Raw genomic sequence first — 21,039 nt, 5'->3', positions numbered from 1 at the left:
AATTAACCAAGCTTTGTGTCAGCCTCACATTTATGAGAGTATATCGGTGTTGGTCGAACAGTCCAACCAAGCTAACTATCTAGCTAGCTATCTAACTTGACTAACCTAGCAAGCAAGGAAACAGGATCAAACCCGTCTTAGACACCTAATATTTGTATGAATCAGGGCTAAAACGTTAGCAATTAAATGTTCACCTCATTGAGATAAAGATAACGTTTACCTTGTTTCGTATTCCTCCTGCTGGCTGGCTCACTCCAGGCTGTCAGTTGAACTCTTCATAGTGTGCTGCTTGTGGGCCACAGTGAGGGGGCCTGGCACAGAGGCACAAAGTCGGATTCGGAATGTGATTGTGTTGTGTGGTTTCAGCTTTTAACACATTAATATCTGAAATAGCAGAAACTGGCACAAAATGTGTCTGAGTAATGAAATGGTGCTGTTCAACAACATATATTTTGCAAGAGTCATGCTGGACAGATGTTCACAACGGAAGGCCAGGTCAGTGGAACAATCTGTCAAGTTTTGGCCATGTTTGCAGAAACACACTCAGGAAGACAACCATGCTCTCGTGTGTTCAGAATAAGCAACTGCATGCCATTTTTTTTCTTCAGTGAGTGACGAAGTCCACAGTTCGTGAACCCAGAGAGCAAGATGACATGTACTCTGTGCCAACCATGAGTCAGAAGTGTTGTTCTGCATCACAACTCTTATATAGCCTCACAGAGGAAATGTGTGTGTTGACTATGGTTCCACTGCCAACAAACTCAACTGAACAGCCTCCTGGTTGACCAAATCAAAGGACATCAAGACAAATAGGAAAAGGGTGAGCGAAGCAAATGTAATTCTAAACTTCACTCAGTAATGACAGAGGCATATTGTTTTCACCTGTGCGTCGCTTTATTATAAAAATGTCAGATCAGTGCAGACGAAGGATGGGAGGCGAGGAAAGGAGGCAACTCTGTACTATTGAGACGCAGCCATTAATGCCGCCAGGTTGACTGGAGCTGATGGAAAGCTTCCTTCCCCTCACTGCATCCCTAACAGCTGACTGCACATGTCAAGTCATGACTTGACTGGTGCTCAAATTACACATGGAAGTTTTTACCCATAGTGGGAATGGCAAAGGTCACCCTTGTGTCACTCTGTGTTGATTGAGAGAGAGTGTGTGTGTGTGTGTGTGTGTGTGTGTGTGTGTGTTCGTGACTGGTGTGCATACGTATATGCATACATGGGGTGGGTGTGTGTGTGTGTGTGTGTGTGTGTGTGTGTGTGTGTGTGTGTGTGTGTGTGTGTGTGCGCGACTGGTGTGCATACGTATATGCATACATGGGGTGGGGGTGTGTGTGTGTGTTAGTGTGTGTGTTGATCAGAGTTATATAACGTGTTGGACATGTTGTTTACCACCCGAGACAGACATCTGTGTGTGCAGTCTGAAACACACGGCTCAGCATTACAAATGAACCAAGAAGTTAATCTCGACTTCTAGCCACTTAGCTAGCAAGTTAGCGAACCAAATGCCAGGCTAGAGCCCTGAGCTGGAGATAATTTCATAGGAACATCTTAGATAGGTAACTTATATAGTTAACAAGGTTTTGGGCACCTCAACATTTTTGTTGTTGATGGTATTGAAAATCATACCATGTGTATTTCAAAATACCCTGGTATACGGTATATACAGTATACTGCCCAAGCCTAGCTTGGGACACAAAGATTGTCAAAACCATGGTAGTTAAACTGTAGCTTCCATTTCCAATTGCCTACTCTATTTGACTTGTAAAAACAAAACATTTCAGCAGTATACATACATCATCATTTATATATTAACGGTAAAATGTGTAGTGTTTCAACTTAAAAAATTATATTTATTTTCACTGAGATAAAAGGTTAAGTTAAGTCAACTCGGGGAATCAAGGTGGGTTGACAGAACTAGGTAACAACATCTGTGTTACATGGTAATGTACATGTTCGTACAACTGAAACAGATCTCATTTTACAGCATGCAGTGGAAAGCAAAAATAATGTGGCAATGGGCACTTTGTCTACAGGTTTTAACAGGCCAAAAGTTCATGTTTAACGACAGTCCCTGTCCGTGATACAGTATTTGCATAATCAAATTCAAACACCTAAATGCAAATGGCCACGGCTGCTCTCATGACTCATCTCAGTACCTGACAGATAAGAGCGCCAAACATATTTTTTCCTTGATATTTACAAACCCCGCTATTCCTCTCCTATATAGCTCGGTAGAAGAGCGTGGTGCTTCTGACGTCAGGATCGTGGGTTCAATTCCCGCTGGGGCCACCCACAGAAAAATGTATGCAAGCACAGCTTTGGACGTGTCTGCTAAACGGCATATTATTCCAAAAAATCTGTACAGGTTGGGATATTCTCATGTAACCCTGTCAATGTATGACCAGGAAGTAAAGCTGCATCACATGTAGTGGTGGTTTTGTCCAGGGGTGCCTCTTTTCGGCAGAGCAGAGTTCTCCAACAATAAAATACTACAAAAGTAATGCACTATCTAGGGAATAGGGTGTCATTTGACTTACAAATAACTTTGAAACACATATTCAGTATATTTGACCCCTGAAGTAATGAAACCCAGAACCCTAATGTTACCACTCTCCAGCACCATGCTCTAACTACCATCTGCCTACTCCAATGAGATGTCCATGCATCAAGCCCCAACCCAGCTGGTGGATAGACTCTGCCAGGCTGGCAGGCAAGCTTAGGGCACTAAGGATCATGATCTCTTTGACTTCGCTGCACTTAAGCTGGGGTTGTCTGAGTGTAATCATCCCCTGATAAAGCCACTTGCACCACAGCTAGTTGCTTGGTGCTAATGCCCAGCACTCACTATCACCACCACCACTCACTATCACCACCACCACCACTACCAACATCACATCCACTCACTACCACCACCACCACCACTCACTATCAACACCAACACCACATCCACTCACTACCACCACCACCACCACTTACAATCACCACCACCACCACTCACTATCACCACCACCACATCCACTCACAACCACCACATCCACTCACTACCACCACCACCACCACTCATACCACCACCACCACCACCACTCATACCACCACCACCACCACCACTCACTACCACCCCCACCACCACTCACTACCACCCCCACCACCACCACTACCACATCCACTCACTACCACCACTCACTATCACCACCACCACTCACTATCACCACCACCACCACATCCACTCACTACCACCACCCACTATTACCACCACCACCACTCACTATCATCACCACCACCACCACATCCACCACCACCACTCACTACCACCACCACCACCACCACCACATCCACTCACTATCACCACCACTATCACCACCACCACTCACTATCACCACCACCACTCACTATCAACACCAACACCACATCCACTCACTACGACCACCACCACCACTCACTATCACCACCACCACATCCACTCACTATCACCACCACTCACTATCACCACCACCACTCACTATCACCACCAACACCACATCCACTCACTATCCCCACCACTCACTATCACCACCACCACCACTCACTATCACCACCAACACCGCATCCACTCACTATCACCACCACCAACACTCACTATCACCACCACCACCACCACATCCACTCAATATCAACACCACCACCACATCCACTCACTATCACCACCACATCCACTCACTATCAACACCAACACCACCACCAGCAGTCAGTATCACTACCAGCAGTCAGTATCACTACCACCACTCACTTTCACCACCAAGCCCTCCTCTATCTGCCCAACAGACACATCTCCCACGGCCGCGGCCAAGAGTGCCTAGGCTATGCACAGTGTGTGTGTATGTGTGTGCGTGAGTGTGTGTGTGTGTGTGGTGTGTGTGAGGAAATACAGAAACATGCACACACAATCACATGCACTTACTCACAAGCACACATGCACACACACATCTGTCAGAGCTCAGGGTTGGAGAGCCTGTGAGAGTGTGGAAAGGAGATTTTTGCTGAGGGCTTGCACATTTTGACTTAGAGAGTGTGTTCCTTAGTCATACATACACCTACACACACATATGCACCCTAGCCTCACAGTGCATGTGATTTAGAACAATGATCAATCAAATCAACTGGCCTTTTATCATTTGATTTGCATATGTATCAAACTGCCATTTAAAAGGCCCTGCACACAGACTGACATTGAAGTTGTCTGCTTTCAGGCCTAATAGATCAACACTACTGATCCCAGTTCAGTATTAATGTTATTACATTACAGTACAGAGCAAAACACAGTGATGTATATCCACGGTACTGATCCCAGTTCAGTATTGATGTCATGTAGCACCGATAGCAGATTGATTTGTCAACCATGGTGGGCCTCTCAATTCATTACATTATTACCTGCAATACACTACAGAGGGGAGATCCTAGTACTGTATATCTACACTGCTGATCCCAGTTCAGTGTTGATGTCATCTTATTACATTACAGTGCAGTGCAGAGGGGAGAGCCTAGAGTAGCCACGCTGCTGATCCCAGTTCAGTTATTGATGTTCTGTCACCCCCAGGGCATTAGATTGAGAAGAGACCTGACTCAGCACCCGGACAGAGATGGACTGACCATAGGGAAAGTCTGGCAAATGCCAGATGGGCTGGTCCACATATAGCCCAGCAGGTCTGTCTAAGTTTGAGTTTGCATGCAGAAATAACATTATTTGGCTAATAAGGGAGCCTCAAGGGAAAACAAAATGGGAAAGTGTGGGGCCCTCAAGAAAAAATATTGTGCCAGTGTGTTAGAAATGCCAGGGCTTATTTCTGGTCCCAGTCTGTCCCTGTCTACGAGCCAACAATGAGAAAAACACACCATCAGCCATTGTTCAAAATCACTATGCCACTGACCTCATTGATGATAACAGGGTCTGCTGGCTACTGTATATGCAGTAGGGGCTCTTTGATTAGGGTTGGTAGCGGATTGGCGGGAAATGATCATGAAGATGCAATACTTTGACTTTGTATTTGAATTGTCTTAATCAAATGAGTCACAACTACACAGTATAAGAAATGGATGAACATGATTTCAGATTTTTGAATATTGAAAGTCACCATATAAGCATAAAAAGTTCAAATATTTGTATATGGCTATAATCCATTTTCCAGCATGTAATGCCCTTGTTGAGTCCTTGTCACTATGACTAATGGCTATGTCATGCAGTATGGCTCTGAGCAGACCATGTTTTTGTGTTTGGATGATTCCAAAATGGCCGCATACTTCCTATATAGTGCACACATTTTGAACATGGCCCATAGTACACTGCTTTTGACCTGGTCAAAGGTAATGCATTACATAGAGACTAGGGTGTAATTTGGGACGCACTCTGTGTCCTTGACTTTCTGATCCAGTACTACCCAGACAGTGTCCCCAATGGCACCCTATTCCTTAATAGTGCACTACTTTGGACCTTTTTTGACCTCATATGTAGGGAATAGGATGCAATTGGGAACGCAAGCCCAGTGTGTTCTGGATCCCACCGCTGCCACCTGCCTGTGTCTGATCTCTAAACATCATCTGTCAGCAAATGAGGAGGGGGAGCTGTACTGCAGAGATTTTCCTTTTTTTTTTACAAGGAGAGATAATGTAGTACTGCTGCCTTCTCCCTCCCCCTATCCCACTCCCTTTTTCTCTCACTCTGTCTCTGTTCCCCTCTGTCTCTATATCTTTCTGTTTCTTTCGCTAGCCCTCTCTCTTTTCCTCCCCTCTCCTGCTTCACCTCTCCCTCTCTCCCCCTTCTCTCCTTCCCCTTCCTAGCTCTCTCTCGCTCTCCCACTTGCTCTCCCCCTCTTTCTCTCGCGCTAAGCTCTCCTCTCTGTCTCTACATTTTTGATGTACCCCCTCTCTATTTCTCTCTCTGTCTCTAAACTCTCCACACCCCTCTGTCTCTATCTTCCGCTCTCTATTTCTCGCGTTTACTACCCTCTCTCTTTTCTCTCCTCTCCTGCTTGCTCTCTCTTCTTCTCCCTCTCCCCCTTCCACTCTCTACCCTCCTGGGGTTTGGGAAATCTGTTGAAGGCTCGATCCTAGATCTGTTGAGGGCTCTATTTACCTCAGCTGTTCTGCTCAGTAGGAACCCTTGTTGCAACTGTCTGTTCAATTACCATGTTTACATAGAAAATATACTTTATGCTAACATTATGTGACTTCCCATAAGAAGATAAGAGCACATGTGTCTTTTTGATTGTTATTTAACTACATTTGCTTATCCGATGTAATGTTCCTAATCCAATTGCAAAGATATTTTTTCAGACACAGGTGTAGTATCTTAATTTGAGCCAGTCTGCTACAGCATGAAAATAATCTTGCAGCAACAAGAAATGTGAATTATTATGTGGATTACAATTCATGGACATTTTTGTCAAGTCTGAAATCGATGTGGTAATTACAAACTTCAGAAGCTTCTTTAAACCTCAAATAGACTGCAAGTTTTAAAGTTTTCCGGCAACAGGGCGATCAAATTAATGACTACATCTGTAAGGTCCTCAGGAGTCAAATGAACAGAAGCCATCAATAACAACGGTACTTGAAACTATCGTATAGTCCAATTGAAATAACTATTGAACGGCAGGAAATCTTGCAGACTGTGCCTTTAAACTCAGGCAATGCACCATACAGTACATGTTATAAAGTGTTAGGTTGACCACAATGCAATTAGGAAAACAACACTGAAATCAATAGCCAATCACATCGGCCACGGTCGGAAGAGGAAACATGCAGAGACACATGTAAACATATAGATCAAACTGACTTACTACACAGAAGCACAACCATACAGACACAGTGACACACACTGAGCACAAGACCAAGTGTGCGAAAACACAAGAGAAGCAGAAGGTAAAACTTTCTGTCATTTGCTGTGGTATTCCAGCACCCGAGAGATGCAGTCGGCAACTGACCGAGTGGGGATTTGAACCAGGTTGGGGAGGTCAGGAGCGTGACACACACACACACACACACACACACACACACACACACTCGATCAATGATGGATCCACCACCCCCCCAGTTATCCCTTCTGCATGAGTGCACTCAAACATGCACAGACACACTTGCACGCACAAACACAAACACAAACACACATACGCATGCACACACACTAACCTCTCTTGCAGTGGATAGAACACATTGTGCCTGTCAGTAAGTACTACGATTGGGTGTACTCCTTTTCCCACAAGCCCCTGCTCACTGGCTCCAGTGCAAGTCGTTTCACTCCTGTGGGGATATCTGATCCGCATTGGAATCCTGTCAGTTTCCCCCTCTCTCTATCTCCCTCGCTCTACTCTTTTTTCCCCTCACTGTCAGTTTCTCTCTGTCTTTCTAACTCCCCCTCTCCACTGTCTCCTTTTCTGCTTCCCTCTCCTCTCTCTCCTCTCCTCTCTCCGTCTCCCTCTGTCTGTCTATCTTTCTAGGCATCTGCCTCCCTCTCTCCTCTTTGTCTCCCTATCTGCCTCTCTCTCTTCCTCTCTGGTCTCCCTTTCAGTATCTCTCTCTCTATCTACCTCTAAATCCTCACTCTCTTTTCCTCATATCTCTCTATCGCTGCAACTATATTCCACAGTTATAGAAACCTGTCTCAGGAGGGCTAGTATTATAACAGCCAACCTCAGTTTTCAATAGCTGGGCCCCACTACTGCACCATGTCTACAAGGTACTGTCCTGTATCCACAGACACTGACCCAGGGTATGAGACGCTATGGGCCCTGGTCAAAAGTAGTGCACTATATAGGGAATAGGCTATCATTTAGGATGCAGCCATAGAGCGGCTCACTATAGACGGGCAATCCATCTTTTTGCGGCTGTGGAGGCTGCTGAGGGGAGGACGACTCTGTCACACCCTGATCTGTTTCACCTGTCCTTGTGATTGTCTCCCCCCCCTCCAGGTGTCGCTTATTTTCCCCAGTGTATTTATCCCTGTGTTTCCTGTCTCTCTGTGCCAGTTCGTCTTGTGTGTTCCAAGTCAACCAGCGGTTTTCCCGTTCTCCTGCTTTTTGCTTTCTGCTTTGTCTTGTCCTCCCGGTTTTGACCCTTGCCTGTTTCTAGACTCTGTATCCACCTGCCTGACCACGAGCCTGTCTGCCACTTTGTACCTCCTGGACACCTTTTTGCCTGTCCACGACCATTCTCTTGCATACCCCTTTGGATTAATAAACATTGTAAGACTCCAACCATCTGCCTCCTGTGTCTGCATTTGGGTCTCGCCTTGTGCCTTGATAGGCTCATAATAATGGCTGGAATGGAGTGTTGGGACTGGAATGGAGTGAATAGAATGGCATCAAACACACAAAAAACATGTTTGTTACAATTCCATTTGCTCCACTCCAGCCTCTACGAGCCGTCCTCCCCTCAGCAGCCTCCACTATATTGCGGCTCATGTGGATAGTGTACGTGAGAGTGTTTGAAATTGTCATGCCTGCTCCCGCTCTTCTCCCCCCTGGCGCTCGAGGGCGCCAGGCTGCCCTGCATTACACACTCCTGCCACCGTCATTACGCACACCTGTCTTCCCTCGTCACGCGCATCAGCGATATTGGACTCACCTGGACTCAATCACCTGTTTATTACCTCCCCTGTATGTGTCAGTTCCCCAGCTTTGTTCCTGCTGCTGCATCGATTGTCGTCTGTCTTTGTGTTTCCCGGTTCTGACGCTGTTCCTGTCCTGTCGCATGTCCGTTCCAAATTAAATGTAAACTCCCGCCACCTGCTTCTCTTCTGCAGCGTCGTTCCTTACAGAGACATGCAAATGAAACATTTTGAATGACATGAATTTTCCAACACATGTTGCTGTAATAACATTCTGTTCAAATTACAGATCATGGAGGCAAATGTTCATTTGTACCGGAATCCTAGAAGGGTTCAAGAGGTGCACGTTTGACCATGGTTCTTAATAACCTTGAACCAATAAAATACCGTATTTACCCCAAACCCTGAAAATATTCAGTATGTGTAAGTATGACAGTTAGAAATAAAAAAAAAGACCAATAGAGGAACATCTGCATGGTCCAATTATGTTCCGCTTTTCAGCCACTCACAGCATGGTTCATGCCATTTCAACTCAGTCACGGCAGGAAGTACTGCAACCAGAATTGAAATCAAATGAAATGATTCTACGAGAATGAGAATTAACTTCCTGAATGAACTGAATTGAAATGGAATTGAGCCAAACCCTGGTAGACTACAGTATACACCAGAACAGGCTACTACTCCTAAACCTCCAAGATATGTCCATCAGGTTGTATATGACTCCTTCAAATCACACAAAACATCCGTAAGAGAACCAACAGTGTGCTTGTGTTGATGCTTCCTGCTAGCCTGTACACCAATTTAGGCTACTACTTAATGACGTCAAATGTCAGTGATGATCTTGGATCTAGCTGCTTCTAATAACACAACCAAAATCCCTACAGGGGAACCAACATAGTTTGTGTGATTATGTTTATGCTTCTCCTTCACAGTAACATGACTCAAAGGTTTCTGAAAGAGATGAGCGAGAGAGTGTTTTGACAAAAGGTCACGGTAGGGTCACAGCTCTGAGTGAAAGGTCTCATGGGAGAGATGGAATGAAAGGGGGGATCATAAAGAGAGCGGGAACAAAAGCAGGTTCAGCTCTCCTGAGACAGACGGGCAAATCATGTAGCAAACAAGTGTTGCTGTGCACATGAATAAGTGAGGGAACTTAGAAGCTGTTTCGGAAGGCACTTGAAGGGAGATGTTCCTCTCATAGAAATTTCGAAAGGAATTACTTGTACAATAAATTCATTGTCAATAGCATTTCTCAAACTCAACTGAAATCTCTAATGGTCACATGAAATAGTGATTATAATATTGTACTATTGTTGGTTGTGCATGTATGGAGGGTAATGCAAAGTCGAATGAAGAACAAAACGCCAACTACATGACTTGTTTATGTTTAATGAGTAAAGCGGATTACAGTAGTGCATACAGTACTAATAAGTATGGTGGATAACACTAGTGCTCTTGGTTTCAGCATACACACTAATAACAGACATACTGGAGGAGAAAGTTGAGCTATACACAACTTACAAGTCAAGCAACTACTGACTGTGAATGAACAGGGATTTCTGAATCCCACTGCAATGCTGTTTATCTCAATGAAACGTTCACAAACAAGCTACTGTTTGGCTCCTCCGTATCGTTTTAATAGGTACCTTGCCAGAATCTAATAACCACATTGCGATCAATAAACAAATCCAGAAACTCTGATCAAGTGCAATCCTGGGACTTGGGGCTAATTGGGCTTTTGCTTACAACAGCACTAACCTCACCCGTCGATCCAATGTGCTTTAAAATTACGACCCTCGGGTGTGTATTATAAAAACAAAGATTCATTTTGTGGTCAGATAAGTATCGACAGAGAATGACTATGTGGTTATCGTCATTTATTGGTGTTTCCAGAGCCCTCTAAGCCTCATAGGAACCACTTGTCTCCATAAATAAGTAATTACATTGAATCTGTTTAAAATGCAGTTTTAGTCAGGCAAAAACTTGAGTCCTTTTGTTCCGTACCTTATCCTAAAATGTATTACAGTAAGTGTATGGTAAAACTACCATAAACATAATGTAAATTTCCAATCATATTTTGCAAATAATGTGTAAAAAGTGTATTATGTGAACTGTAAGACTTAAATTGTTAATTGGTAGCTTTCCACACACTTGGGATACATCTCCATTACAATCTAGGATGCTTTTAATCTCAATGGCCTATTATATCAATGAGGACGATATTGCTGAAATAAAACACAAATAGCAGTTCACAACTGTATGTCCAAAGCTATGGCTAGTCACATAATATGTTGTGTGTGTCTCCCCACCGGAGACCGGAGTTCAATCCCCATGTGTACCCTTCTGACTTTACCTCCCCTCCTACACTTCTTACCTGTCTCAATAAGTTATACAAATACAACATGATACGCGCTCTATAGCACCAGGCTAGCATATTGAACATCCTCTGTCACTCGGTAGCACAGTTATCCATTTGACGGGAGAGATTCATACAGCCGAAGGATTGATCAGTGATCGGCCCTGCAGAAGAGCTGGAGTGGAAGTGGAAAGACCCCCCCCCCCCCATTTACTTCCAGCAGCCAGTGAGATCAATAGAGACAGAGAGAGAAAGAAATGGTAGAGTGAAGAGGGAGGAGGAAGGAGAGAGAGAGAGACAGATTGAGAGAGAAAAAAGAAGGCCACTAGATGTAAGACTTTCTGAGGAAATGATACTCATAGACACAATCAGAGCAGGCAAACGGATCCCTTCACCTTTGCCATCATTCCCGCTGGACAGGATCAACTCATTCTCCAATTACCAAAGATTCAAAGTGAGTTATAATGAACTTCATCCTCATCATTACAGACTTCATATTCTGAATATCATCAAAGGAAAGTGATAATCAGTTCAAGTTTGAGCAAATTGAGCCCCACAGTTTCCTCATCCTCTTATCTATTCTCAGGAACTGTAAAGCGCGCTCTGTCAATTAGTTATCTCAGCACAGTTCCTGTCACCGCAGCTCTCTTCCTGCTGTTGTTGCCAGGGAACGACACAACTGCGAATCAGAGGGCTGTAATTTCACACGGGAAGCTCCCAGACAGCTCTGCAATTAACATGTTTCAAAGTAATTTAGTGCCAGACTGGAACTGTTCCGATACGCACACTTAAAGGGGAAATCTGAATTTCATACAATAACAAAGTGCCACAACTGGCGGATGGGGCAGGATAAATGTAAGTACTCTCAAATTCATACACAAAGATATGGACACAAGGACTGACCATCCATGAGATCCCAATTATACTTTGAACCATGTTTTGAAGCTTTACAATTGCATTGTTTACAAACAGTACAGTTAAACAGGCTTACATTTTGTGAATGGGGATGCGAAAGTACCACAGAGAAGTTAGAAATCTCAGACTATGACAAAGCAGAAATTAGAGTTATGTTTATTTACCAAACTATTTTATACTACTTAGATTCAGATGAATTCATAGCCATGCTGATTTTGGAATAAATTGTGGAATTTTGTCTTACTCTTTGTCTTACTCTTTGTCTTACACTTTGTCTTCTACTCTTCAAAGGGATAAACTGCTATTTTAGGGATTGAGAGGGAAATCCCGATACACAAAGAGGGAAGTGAAAATAGACTTAAGGAAATGGTAGATTGTTGTAATGGAACAGTTTATCGTGTTTACACAATTCATTTGAAGTTCTCTATTTAAGTAGATATTTTTGATGGTATCGGTACTTTACTATTTATAAACTACTTTTACTACATTCTTAAAGAAAAGAATGTACTTTTTACTCCATACATTTTCCCTGACACCCAAAAGTACTTGTTACATTTTGAATGCTTAGCAGGACAGGAAGAGAACATCACTGGTCATCCCTACTGCCTCTGATCTGGCAGACTCACTAAACACACATACTTAGTTTGTTTATGATGTCTGAGTGTTGGTGTGCCTCTATAAATTAAAACAACAAGAAAAGGGTGTTGTCTGGTTTGCTTAATGTAAGGAATTTGAAATTATTTTTACTTTTCATATTTAAATATATTTAAAACAAAATAATTTTAGACTTTCACTAAAAAATTGTTTTACTGAGTGACTTTGACTTGAGTCATTTTCTATTACGCAACCTACTTATTTTAATAATTTACACATTTTCCAATTAACTTTTTGCTTGATCACTATCGCCATCTACTGGACAACAGCCAGTATGTTTAGAAATGATCTGGATTCATTCCAGCAACCTTTCGGATACAACAGGCCTGATGCTCTAACCACTAGGCTACCTGCCGACCCTGTTTAGTGAGCTTTGCAGTTATCGCAAGGCTGAACAAGTCATTGACATTAAGTTCATCAAATATTGTTAAAAGTGCAGTCTGCAATTGGTCCATTTTTGGACTTAGAATTAATAATAGCCATTATATTTTGGGTTCAGTTGAACTAAGGTTATTTGGCATTTACATATTATATTCTTCAATAATCAATATATCATTAGTTTAAAAGTAAACAAATTGATGCACCAATCGCAGACTATAGCTTTAATTTATGTATATACAGTGGGGAGAACAAGTATTTGATACACTGCCGATTGGAGAAGGTCTCAAGGTCCTGGAGTGGCCTAGCCAGTCTCCAGACCTGAACCCAATAGAACATCTTTGGAGGGAGCTGAAAGTCCGTATTGCCCAGCGACAGCCCCGAAACCTGAAGGATCTGGAGAAGGTCTGTATGGAGGAGTGGGCCAAAATCCCTGTTGCAGTGTGTGCAAACCTGGTCAAGAACTACAGGAAACGTATGATCTCTGTAATTGCAAACAAAGGTTTCTGTACCAAATATTAAGTTCTGCTTTTCTGATGTATCAAATACTTATGTCATGCAATAAAATGCAAATTAATTACTTAAAAATCATACAATGTGATTTTCTGGATTTTTGTTTTAGATTCCGTCTCTCACAGTTGAAGTGTACCTATGATAAAAAATTACAGACCTCTACATGCTTTGTAAGTAGGAAAACCTGCAAAATCGGCAGTGTATCAAATACTTGTTCTCCCCACTGTATATATATATATATTTTAATCGAAAGGCAAAAAGCTAGGCTAGTGGGGGAAGTCTGTGAAAGTGGCCCCTAGACAGTTAAATTACACAAGACTATTGTGTAATTGTATGGGCAATGAAAGCGACGCACATGTTTCACTATAGGCTTACTTCAAGTGTCCTAACAGTGAGCAAAAAAAATACACATTTATGGAAAACTATCTTCTAAACATAATTAATATTTTCTATGACTGATAACTGCATGTCTATTAAAGTACATTGACATAACCTACACAGACCCGGACATGAACCAGAAACTTTCAAAGGTGATGCCTTTAAAAGGTTTGCATTTGTTTGGGTCATCTTTCCAATGCCATCCCGCCAACACCGAAAGTGGCCGCCAAAGATCCAAATGTACCCACAAACTTTGACTCCTTGCCAGTTTCGTTTTTGAAGAAATTGAAAATTGTCTGTGGGCCAGCACGTGGTCTGACGGAACAAGGCACTGCTACAGATATGCGGATCCGTGTCATTTCACTTCCACAACACTCTGCAGCTGTTCATGTCTCAAAGCCTTCTATGCTTCCTCGGATTTACCGTGTATATAACTCTGCAACTTTTACGTTCAAAATGACTGACGAGCAACACTCTCCGTCTCAATAAACGACATCTGGTATGTTCGGTTTTCTTCTTTCAAATATTAGAATCGAAATAGGTTTCTGTAGCCAATGTGTAGTTTATTTTGCTCTGCAGAGTTTTTCAGCAGTTGTCAGTTTAACTGTTTCAATTTATGAAAATGTAGATTGTGATTATCTTGTGTGCAAGATGACACAATGGTTCTGATAGTGCAACTGTATTACTATATGGGAGAAGCTATGTGTGTTTTCTCTCTCTGTCGCTGATGACTCATGATAAATCACCATACAAAAATACGTTGCCAAACCTGTTCACAAATATTAATAGACAAATAATTTGACTCTTTATATAGCTCTGCTTACTATATACCTATCCATTTCTTTTGCAGTTTTTATGAAACGCTGTTAAAACCATCTGAAGCCATGAATTGGCCAGATATAATCCTCATTCTATTGGCTGTCAATCTGGGTGACCTCATCACTGGCCCTACCCTATGCCACGCCTCTCAAAAGCGTCAGAAATCCGAATGCCAGGTGCGAAACGGCTGGGCGGACTGCAGCCACCTCCGCCTCAAGGAGATCCCTCCCAACCTGCCCTGGAATATCACCGGCCTGGATGTCTCCCACAACAGGCTGGTGGAGCTACCCCCAGCATCGCTGGCCACTTACCCTGGGCTTGTGCACCTGGATGTGGGCTTCAACAGCCTCACCAAGCTGGAGGACAGCCTGTGTCAGACCCTGGGCCTGCTGAGGACACTGACCGTACAGCACAACGAGGTACATTGGCTGAGGGAGAAGGACCTGAGCAACTGCACCAATCTGACAGAGCTTAACCTGGCTGGCAACAGGTTGAAGCTACGGGGAGAGCCCTTTGCTGCCTTACAGGTAGGGATCTGCCTGGTGTCATGGTGAAGACAAGGATGGCAGGGGTTGTGGATGTGTTGATAATGATGATATACAGTACTAGATGATGATACAGTTGAGAGAGCGGGGGGGATGCTCTTGACTCTGCAGGACAATATTTTGGAACCATTTTATTTTCTTTCTTTCATTTACCATGAAATGGATTTGGGTTATTCTCTTTCAAGCCTAAACCATAGGCAAATTATGATTTGATTGCAGTTGCCTCAGTTACATTTTCTCTCAAACCCTCTTAGAATATCTTTCCATTTTTCACCAGAGTCTGACACTGCTGGACGTGTCCAAAAATGACCTGAAGACAGCCAACTTGGGCACCCGCCTTCAGCTTCCAAGCCTGGTGACTCTCATCTTGTCTAGCAACAGCATATCAACCTTCAAAAAGGATGACTTCTATTTTCTCAGTAATTCCTCATCCCTACGAGTCCTCCACCTGTCGAATCTAACAACTCTAGCAAAGGTACAAAAGATCCTGTGAAATGGGAAATAAAAGGATGTTAATGCTCTCAGCTGCTGACAGGAATAAGCACCATGCTCAACCAATCACACCTTTTGTTTAGGTTGTCAAGATCCCTTCAGTGTTTCCTCTCTTATTTTCTAGGCGTAGTGCAAAGCCACCAAATTAACATCTAGGGCATTTTGAACCAACATTTTCATATTAAACTAATTGATGCCAAATTAAGAAAAAGAGGAACAGAGCAAGGCAGGGTCCGGACAAATACAATGATAGTGAAAACGGGATCACTCAACGCCGCACAAGAAAGATTGTAATAATGCGACAGCTCACTTGCCACAGACTCCACAGCTCACTTGCCACAATTCAACATTTATTCCACGTTGGTTCAACGTAATTTAGTTGAAATTACATGGAAACAACATTGATTGAACCAGTTTGACAACGTATCTACAGTCTATGGCAGCATCTTGTGCAGCAACTAATCAGTGTTTTTTTTCCCCCCCTTGCAGTTTGAGCCTGATTGCTTGAAGCCCATTGCAAGCATATATGAGTTAGTCATGAATGGGAGCAAACTTGGCCCTTCACTCACGTCTAAACTCTGCACAGAGCTTTCTGGGACAGCGATCCGCAGCCTCTCCCTCCAAAAGACACAGCTAGTTACACTAGACAACACCACCTTCAAAGGCCTGGGGAAGACCCACCTCACTACTTTGGATCTATCCCACAACAGCATAGCTAAGATCGGGGATGGTTCTTTCCAGTGGCTGTCCATGCTGGAAGTTCTTTCTCTGGAGCAGAACAACCTCAAGCGCCTGACTAAGAACACTTTCAACGGGCTGGGGAATCTGACACGGCTCAACCTGAATATGGCGCTGGTGAAGAGTCGCACTTCTTCTTACCCTATTATCGACGACTTCTCCTTCCAGCCACTAAGGGCACTGGAGAGCCTGAGCATGGAGAATACTGCCTTTCGAAACATCTCGGTGCTCACCTTTGCGGGTTTGATGAGTCTCCGCCAACTCCACCTGAGTAGGACCAGCTGCATGTCGCTCAAAATCATCACCAACCAGACCTTTGTGTCCCTCGCAGGTTCACCACTTCTTATGCTAAAGCTTACAAGCACAGCAATCTCCCGTCTAGACCCTGGAGCCTTCTCCAGCCTGGGCAATCTCACCACCCTTCTGCTGGGCAACAACTCCATCTCCCAGACCCTGACGGGGAAAGAGTTCCAGGGTTTGGGCCAGCTACAGGAGATCTACCTCTCTAACGGCAACCAGAAGCTCATCCTCAGCCCTATGTCGTTTGTCCATGTGCCCGCTCTCAGGACTCTGATGCTGGGGAGAGCTCTGACCAGCACCCTGTATATGAATACCTCTCCGTTCAAGCCTCTGTCCAACCTCACCATCCTGGACCTCAGCAACAACAACATCGCCAACATAAAAATTGATCTTCTTGATGGACTAGAGAATCTGAAGGTGCTGAAGTTTCAGCACAACAACTTGGCCCGGCTGTGGAAGAGTGCTAACCCAGGTGGGCCGGTGCTGTTTCTTAGGGGGCTCCGCAGCCTTGTTGCCCTGGAGATGGACTTCAACGGTCTGGATGAGATCCCCGATGAGGCCCTTCATGGATTAACCAACCTTCAAGAGCTCAGCCTCAGTGGGAACATCCTGAACCAACTCAGGGACTCAGTCTTCAACGACTTGGGGTCGCTCCGGGTGCTTCGGCTCCAGAAGAATCTAATCACGTCGGTGAGGAAGGAAGTGTTTGGGCCGGCTTTGGCCAACCTCAGCCAGCTGGTCATGGAGAAGAACCCGTTCGACTGCACCTGCGAGAGCATCCTGTGGTTTGTGGCGTGGCTGAACGGAACAAACGCCAGTGTGCCGGGCCTCAGGGATGAGTATGTGTGCAACACGCCGCAAGCCTACTACAACCGCTCGATCATGGAGTTTGACAGGCTCTCCTGCCAGGACATGACACCATTCCAGGCGCTCTACGTGCTCACCAGCACTGCGGTCCTGACTTTAATGGTGACCTCACTCCTAGTGCGCTTCCAGGGTTGGAGGATTCAGTTCTACTGGAACGTTCTGATCAACCGTACGCTCGGATTGAGCGACGCCAGTTCCGGGGAGGGGAGAGAGTTCAACTACGACGCGTACGTCATTCATGCTGCAAAGGATAAAACCTGGGTGGAACGAAGCTTGCTCCCTCTAGAGGACGAACAGGGGTATACATTTTATCTGCAGGATCGAGATGCAGTGCCAGGTGATTCGCGACTGGAGTCCATTGTGGAGAATATGAGAAGGTCCAGGAAAATACTATTTGTGGTCACCGAAACTCTTCTCGAAGACTCCATGTGTCGACAGTAAGTAGAATGAACATAGATATATTTTTTTCCGAACATTCACGTTACATAAACATTGGTAGAGCATGTGTGGTCACTGGTCATGGAAAAGAGAACATTGATAAGGACAGTGGTTGGAAAATCTGCAGGGATATCTATTTCAGGAAATGAAAGTAAATCATGTTGACGTTTTAATGTGTTATTATAGTAATAATACCATGATTTTTCTGTTTTAAAATTGAACTGAACAAGTTTTACTCAAACAGGGGAAGTGGAGACTGTGTGAAGTGGGTAAGTGAGTTTGGGCAATTCTGGAAGAAGATATGAAACCCAAACGAGCAGTAAAAAAAAAACATTTTACACAGAAAATTCTCTCAGCGTCTGGATAACCATTTCTTCATTGAAAAAAAACGATCAGTTCAATAATAATTCGAAAGATTCTATTAATGTGTAAACTATGTAAGTACACCCACAACTCAAGTCGCTGTGGAAATGAGCGTCTGCTAAATTACATAAATGTAAAATGCAATTATTCTGAACTCATTACCTTTTTTTTTTGGCTATGGACCATAATGCTCAAAGAATGTCTAAGTGAAGAATGAAAATTTAAAGTATCACCACAGCACTGATCCAAGGCAGGTGTTTCTGTCTAAACCCTTGAAGTGTTGAGGTTATTGGCTTAATCTGTGTTCTTGAAAGCTGCTCTAACAGTACAGTATAAACCAGTGTTAAATGTTGCCATTCATTGATTGTATTTTATTCTATGTTCATGTTTCACCCTTTTGATTGATTTGATTGCAAGTCTCTCTGGATAAGTGTTACATGTATATGATTGAGATCTGAAATGTAATTCCTGTTATGCTTCGGTACTTTGAGCCTCTTTTATTTGCCCGCTCTGACAAATGCCCTCTTCTGTCTCTCTGCGTTTCTCCCCTTTCCTCTCCCTGGAAACCACTTCCTCCCATTTCCTTTCACTCTCCTCCCCTCACCTCCCACCATTCTCTCCCTTTCCACCCCAGGTTCATGGCCCACCACGCCCTGCACCAGGTGATCGAGGACAGCCGGGACTCGGTGGTGCTGGTCTTCCTGGAGGACGTGCAGGACTACAAGTTGTCCCGCTGTCTGCTCCTGCGCAGGGGCATGCTTCGTCCAAATTGCCTCCTCAACTGGCCCCTGCAGAGGGAGAGGGTGCCCGCCTTCCACCAGAGGCTCCGCATCGCCCTGGGCACCACCAACCGAGTGCAGTAACTTTCTCCATGCCATTATGCTTAGAAGTGTACTGACAATTTTACTTCAGCCAAATCAAATATATTGGTTGCGTACTCATTTTCCAGATGTTATCACAGGTTCAGTGAAATGCTTATGTTTCTAGCTCCAACAGTGCAGTAATACCTAGCAATACAAACAAATCCCCAAAATGTAAAGAAAGAAATGTCAGAGTTTGGAATATGAATATATACTGTATGCATTTGATGGTGTGTATGGACACTATATGAATAGAAAAGGTGTGCACGGCAGTAGTTCAATTGGATAAGCCTTGACTAGAATACAGTATATACTGTACATATGAAGTGTGTCAAACAGGATGTAACATTATTATAGCAACCAGTGTTCAATGACTCTAAGGTGCAGGGTAGAGTACCAGGTGGTAGCCTGCTAGTAACAGTGACTAAAGTTCAGAGCGGGATACTGGGCGGAGGCCGGCTAGTGGTGACTGTTTAACAGTCCGAAGGCCTGGATATAGAAGCTGTTTTATCAGTCTCTCGGTTTTGATGCACCTGTACCGTCTCTGCCTTCTAGACTGTAGCGGGTGAACAGGCCGTGGCTCAGGTGGCTGAGGTCCTTGATGATCTTCTTGGCCTTCCTGTGACACCGGGTGCTGTAGATGTCCTGTAGGGCAGGCAGTGTGCCCTCCAGGACATCTGACCACACCACCCTCTGGAGAGCCCTGCGCTTGCCGACTGTATTATTACGTTTATGTAATACTTGGCTATATTTCTTAAATAATGACAGTGGGTGCAAGGGTGTGGAAAGTGTGCAAAACTGTTGCTCTCATTGTATGGTTCAGAGTCAAGTTAGCGGTGTGCACTACTGTAGCTTTCATTCAGTGGCTAAGATTTTAAGGAAGTGTACTTGAAAGTACAATACTGTAGGTTTCAAACAATGGTCGAGGATACAAGGAAGTGTACACTAGAAAGTGTGCAATATTGCACGTCTCATTTAACCGCTGAATGAGAAAGTAAGTGTACTGTTTCAGTAGCCAAGTGACATGCAAAAGGTGAAATCTAAGCAAGCCTAAATATCTTAGAATATTGAGGAATTGATAAGAAAAATATTTTTTCAAATAGAAGATGTGTTTTTTCTTACCAAGCTAAATGATTGATGAAATAAAAAAAATTCTTAGCAAGCTAAATTATCTAACGTCATTTAGCTTCGTAAGAAAAAACACATATCACCAATTGTAAGTGAATTATCAGTCAATTGAAACCATGATTGGTTTCATCTGGGTCCATCTGTGCAGAGAGCTGCCGCTGATCGTTGACTGATCTACAAATCATAATGAGTAGTTATTTACAAGGTGATTTGCAGATCACTGACAGAGTAGATCATTGACTTAACAAAATGCTTTAAAATGTGGTTTCATGGTCAATTACAGTAGGGTTATTTTACAGCATTACTTTAGTATTGCTAGCAGGAGTATTACAACTACACTGTAAAATAACCCACTATTGCACTCATTAACCATGTAATGTTCTCTTCATAACCAAAATGTCAGATGAACTTAGAACTTTAACATACCTACATATTCTTGTTTTTCCACTGTGGGAACTGCTTTAATTAGGTAATTTCAGGTTAAACTCTATATTTAAATATATTTGTTTCAGCACTTTTGTACACTTACTTGAAAGTTAGAATTTTGTTTAATAGAGTATGGTTCAACCAAAATCTCTTTGTATTCGTCGCATGAGACGTAGTGTTGATTTGAGTGAACTGCAAGTATATTTGAACACATTCTGGGGGTTTTTCCATCTGTATGCTATTCAGCATGTCTTTTTAAAGTTTTCAGTAAAGTTGGATTCTGCC

The 21,039-nt window shown here is 43.5% G+C and overlaps 1 protein-coding gene across 1 annotated transcript; it reads left to right on the top strand.

Annotated features, from left to right (window-relative positions):
• Nucleotides 1–14,146: 14,146 nt before the first annotated feature.
• tlr3 (toll-like receptor 3) lies at nucleotides 14,147–21,039 on the top strand. The gene is given in 5 exon segments (NM_001124578.1): nucleotides 14,147–14,277; nucleotides 14,629–15,124; nucleotides 15,420–15,617; nucleotides 16,124–17,976; nucleotides 18,975–21,039. Coding segments are annotated over 4 exon segments (2,742 nt in total). The 5' UTR covers nucleotides 14,147–14,277; nucleotides 14,629–14,662; the 3' UTR covers nucleotides 19,204–21,039.

The sequence above is a fragment of the Oncorhynchus mykiss genome, chromosome 10, assembly GCF_013265735.2.
Source record: "Oncorhynchus mykiss isolate Arlee chromosome 10, USDA_OmykA_1.1, whole genome shotgun sequence".
Taxonomy (NCBI): domain Eukaryota; kingdom Metazoa; phylum Chordata; class Actinopteri; order Salmoniformes; family Salmonidae; genus Oncorhynchus; species Oncorhynchus mykiss.
The sequence above is the reverse complement of the archived record's forward strand: the minus strand, read 5'-3'. Positions and strand labels throughout refer to the sequence as shown.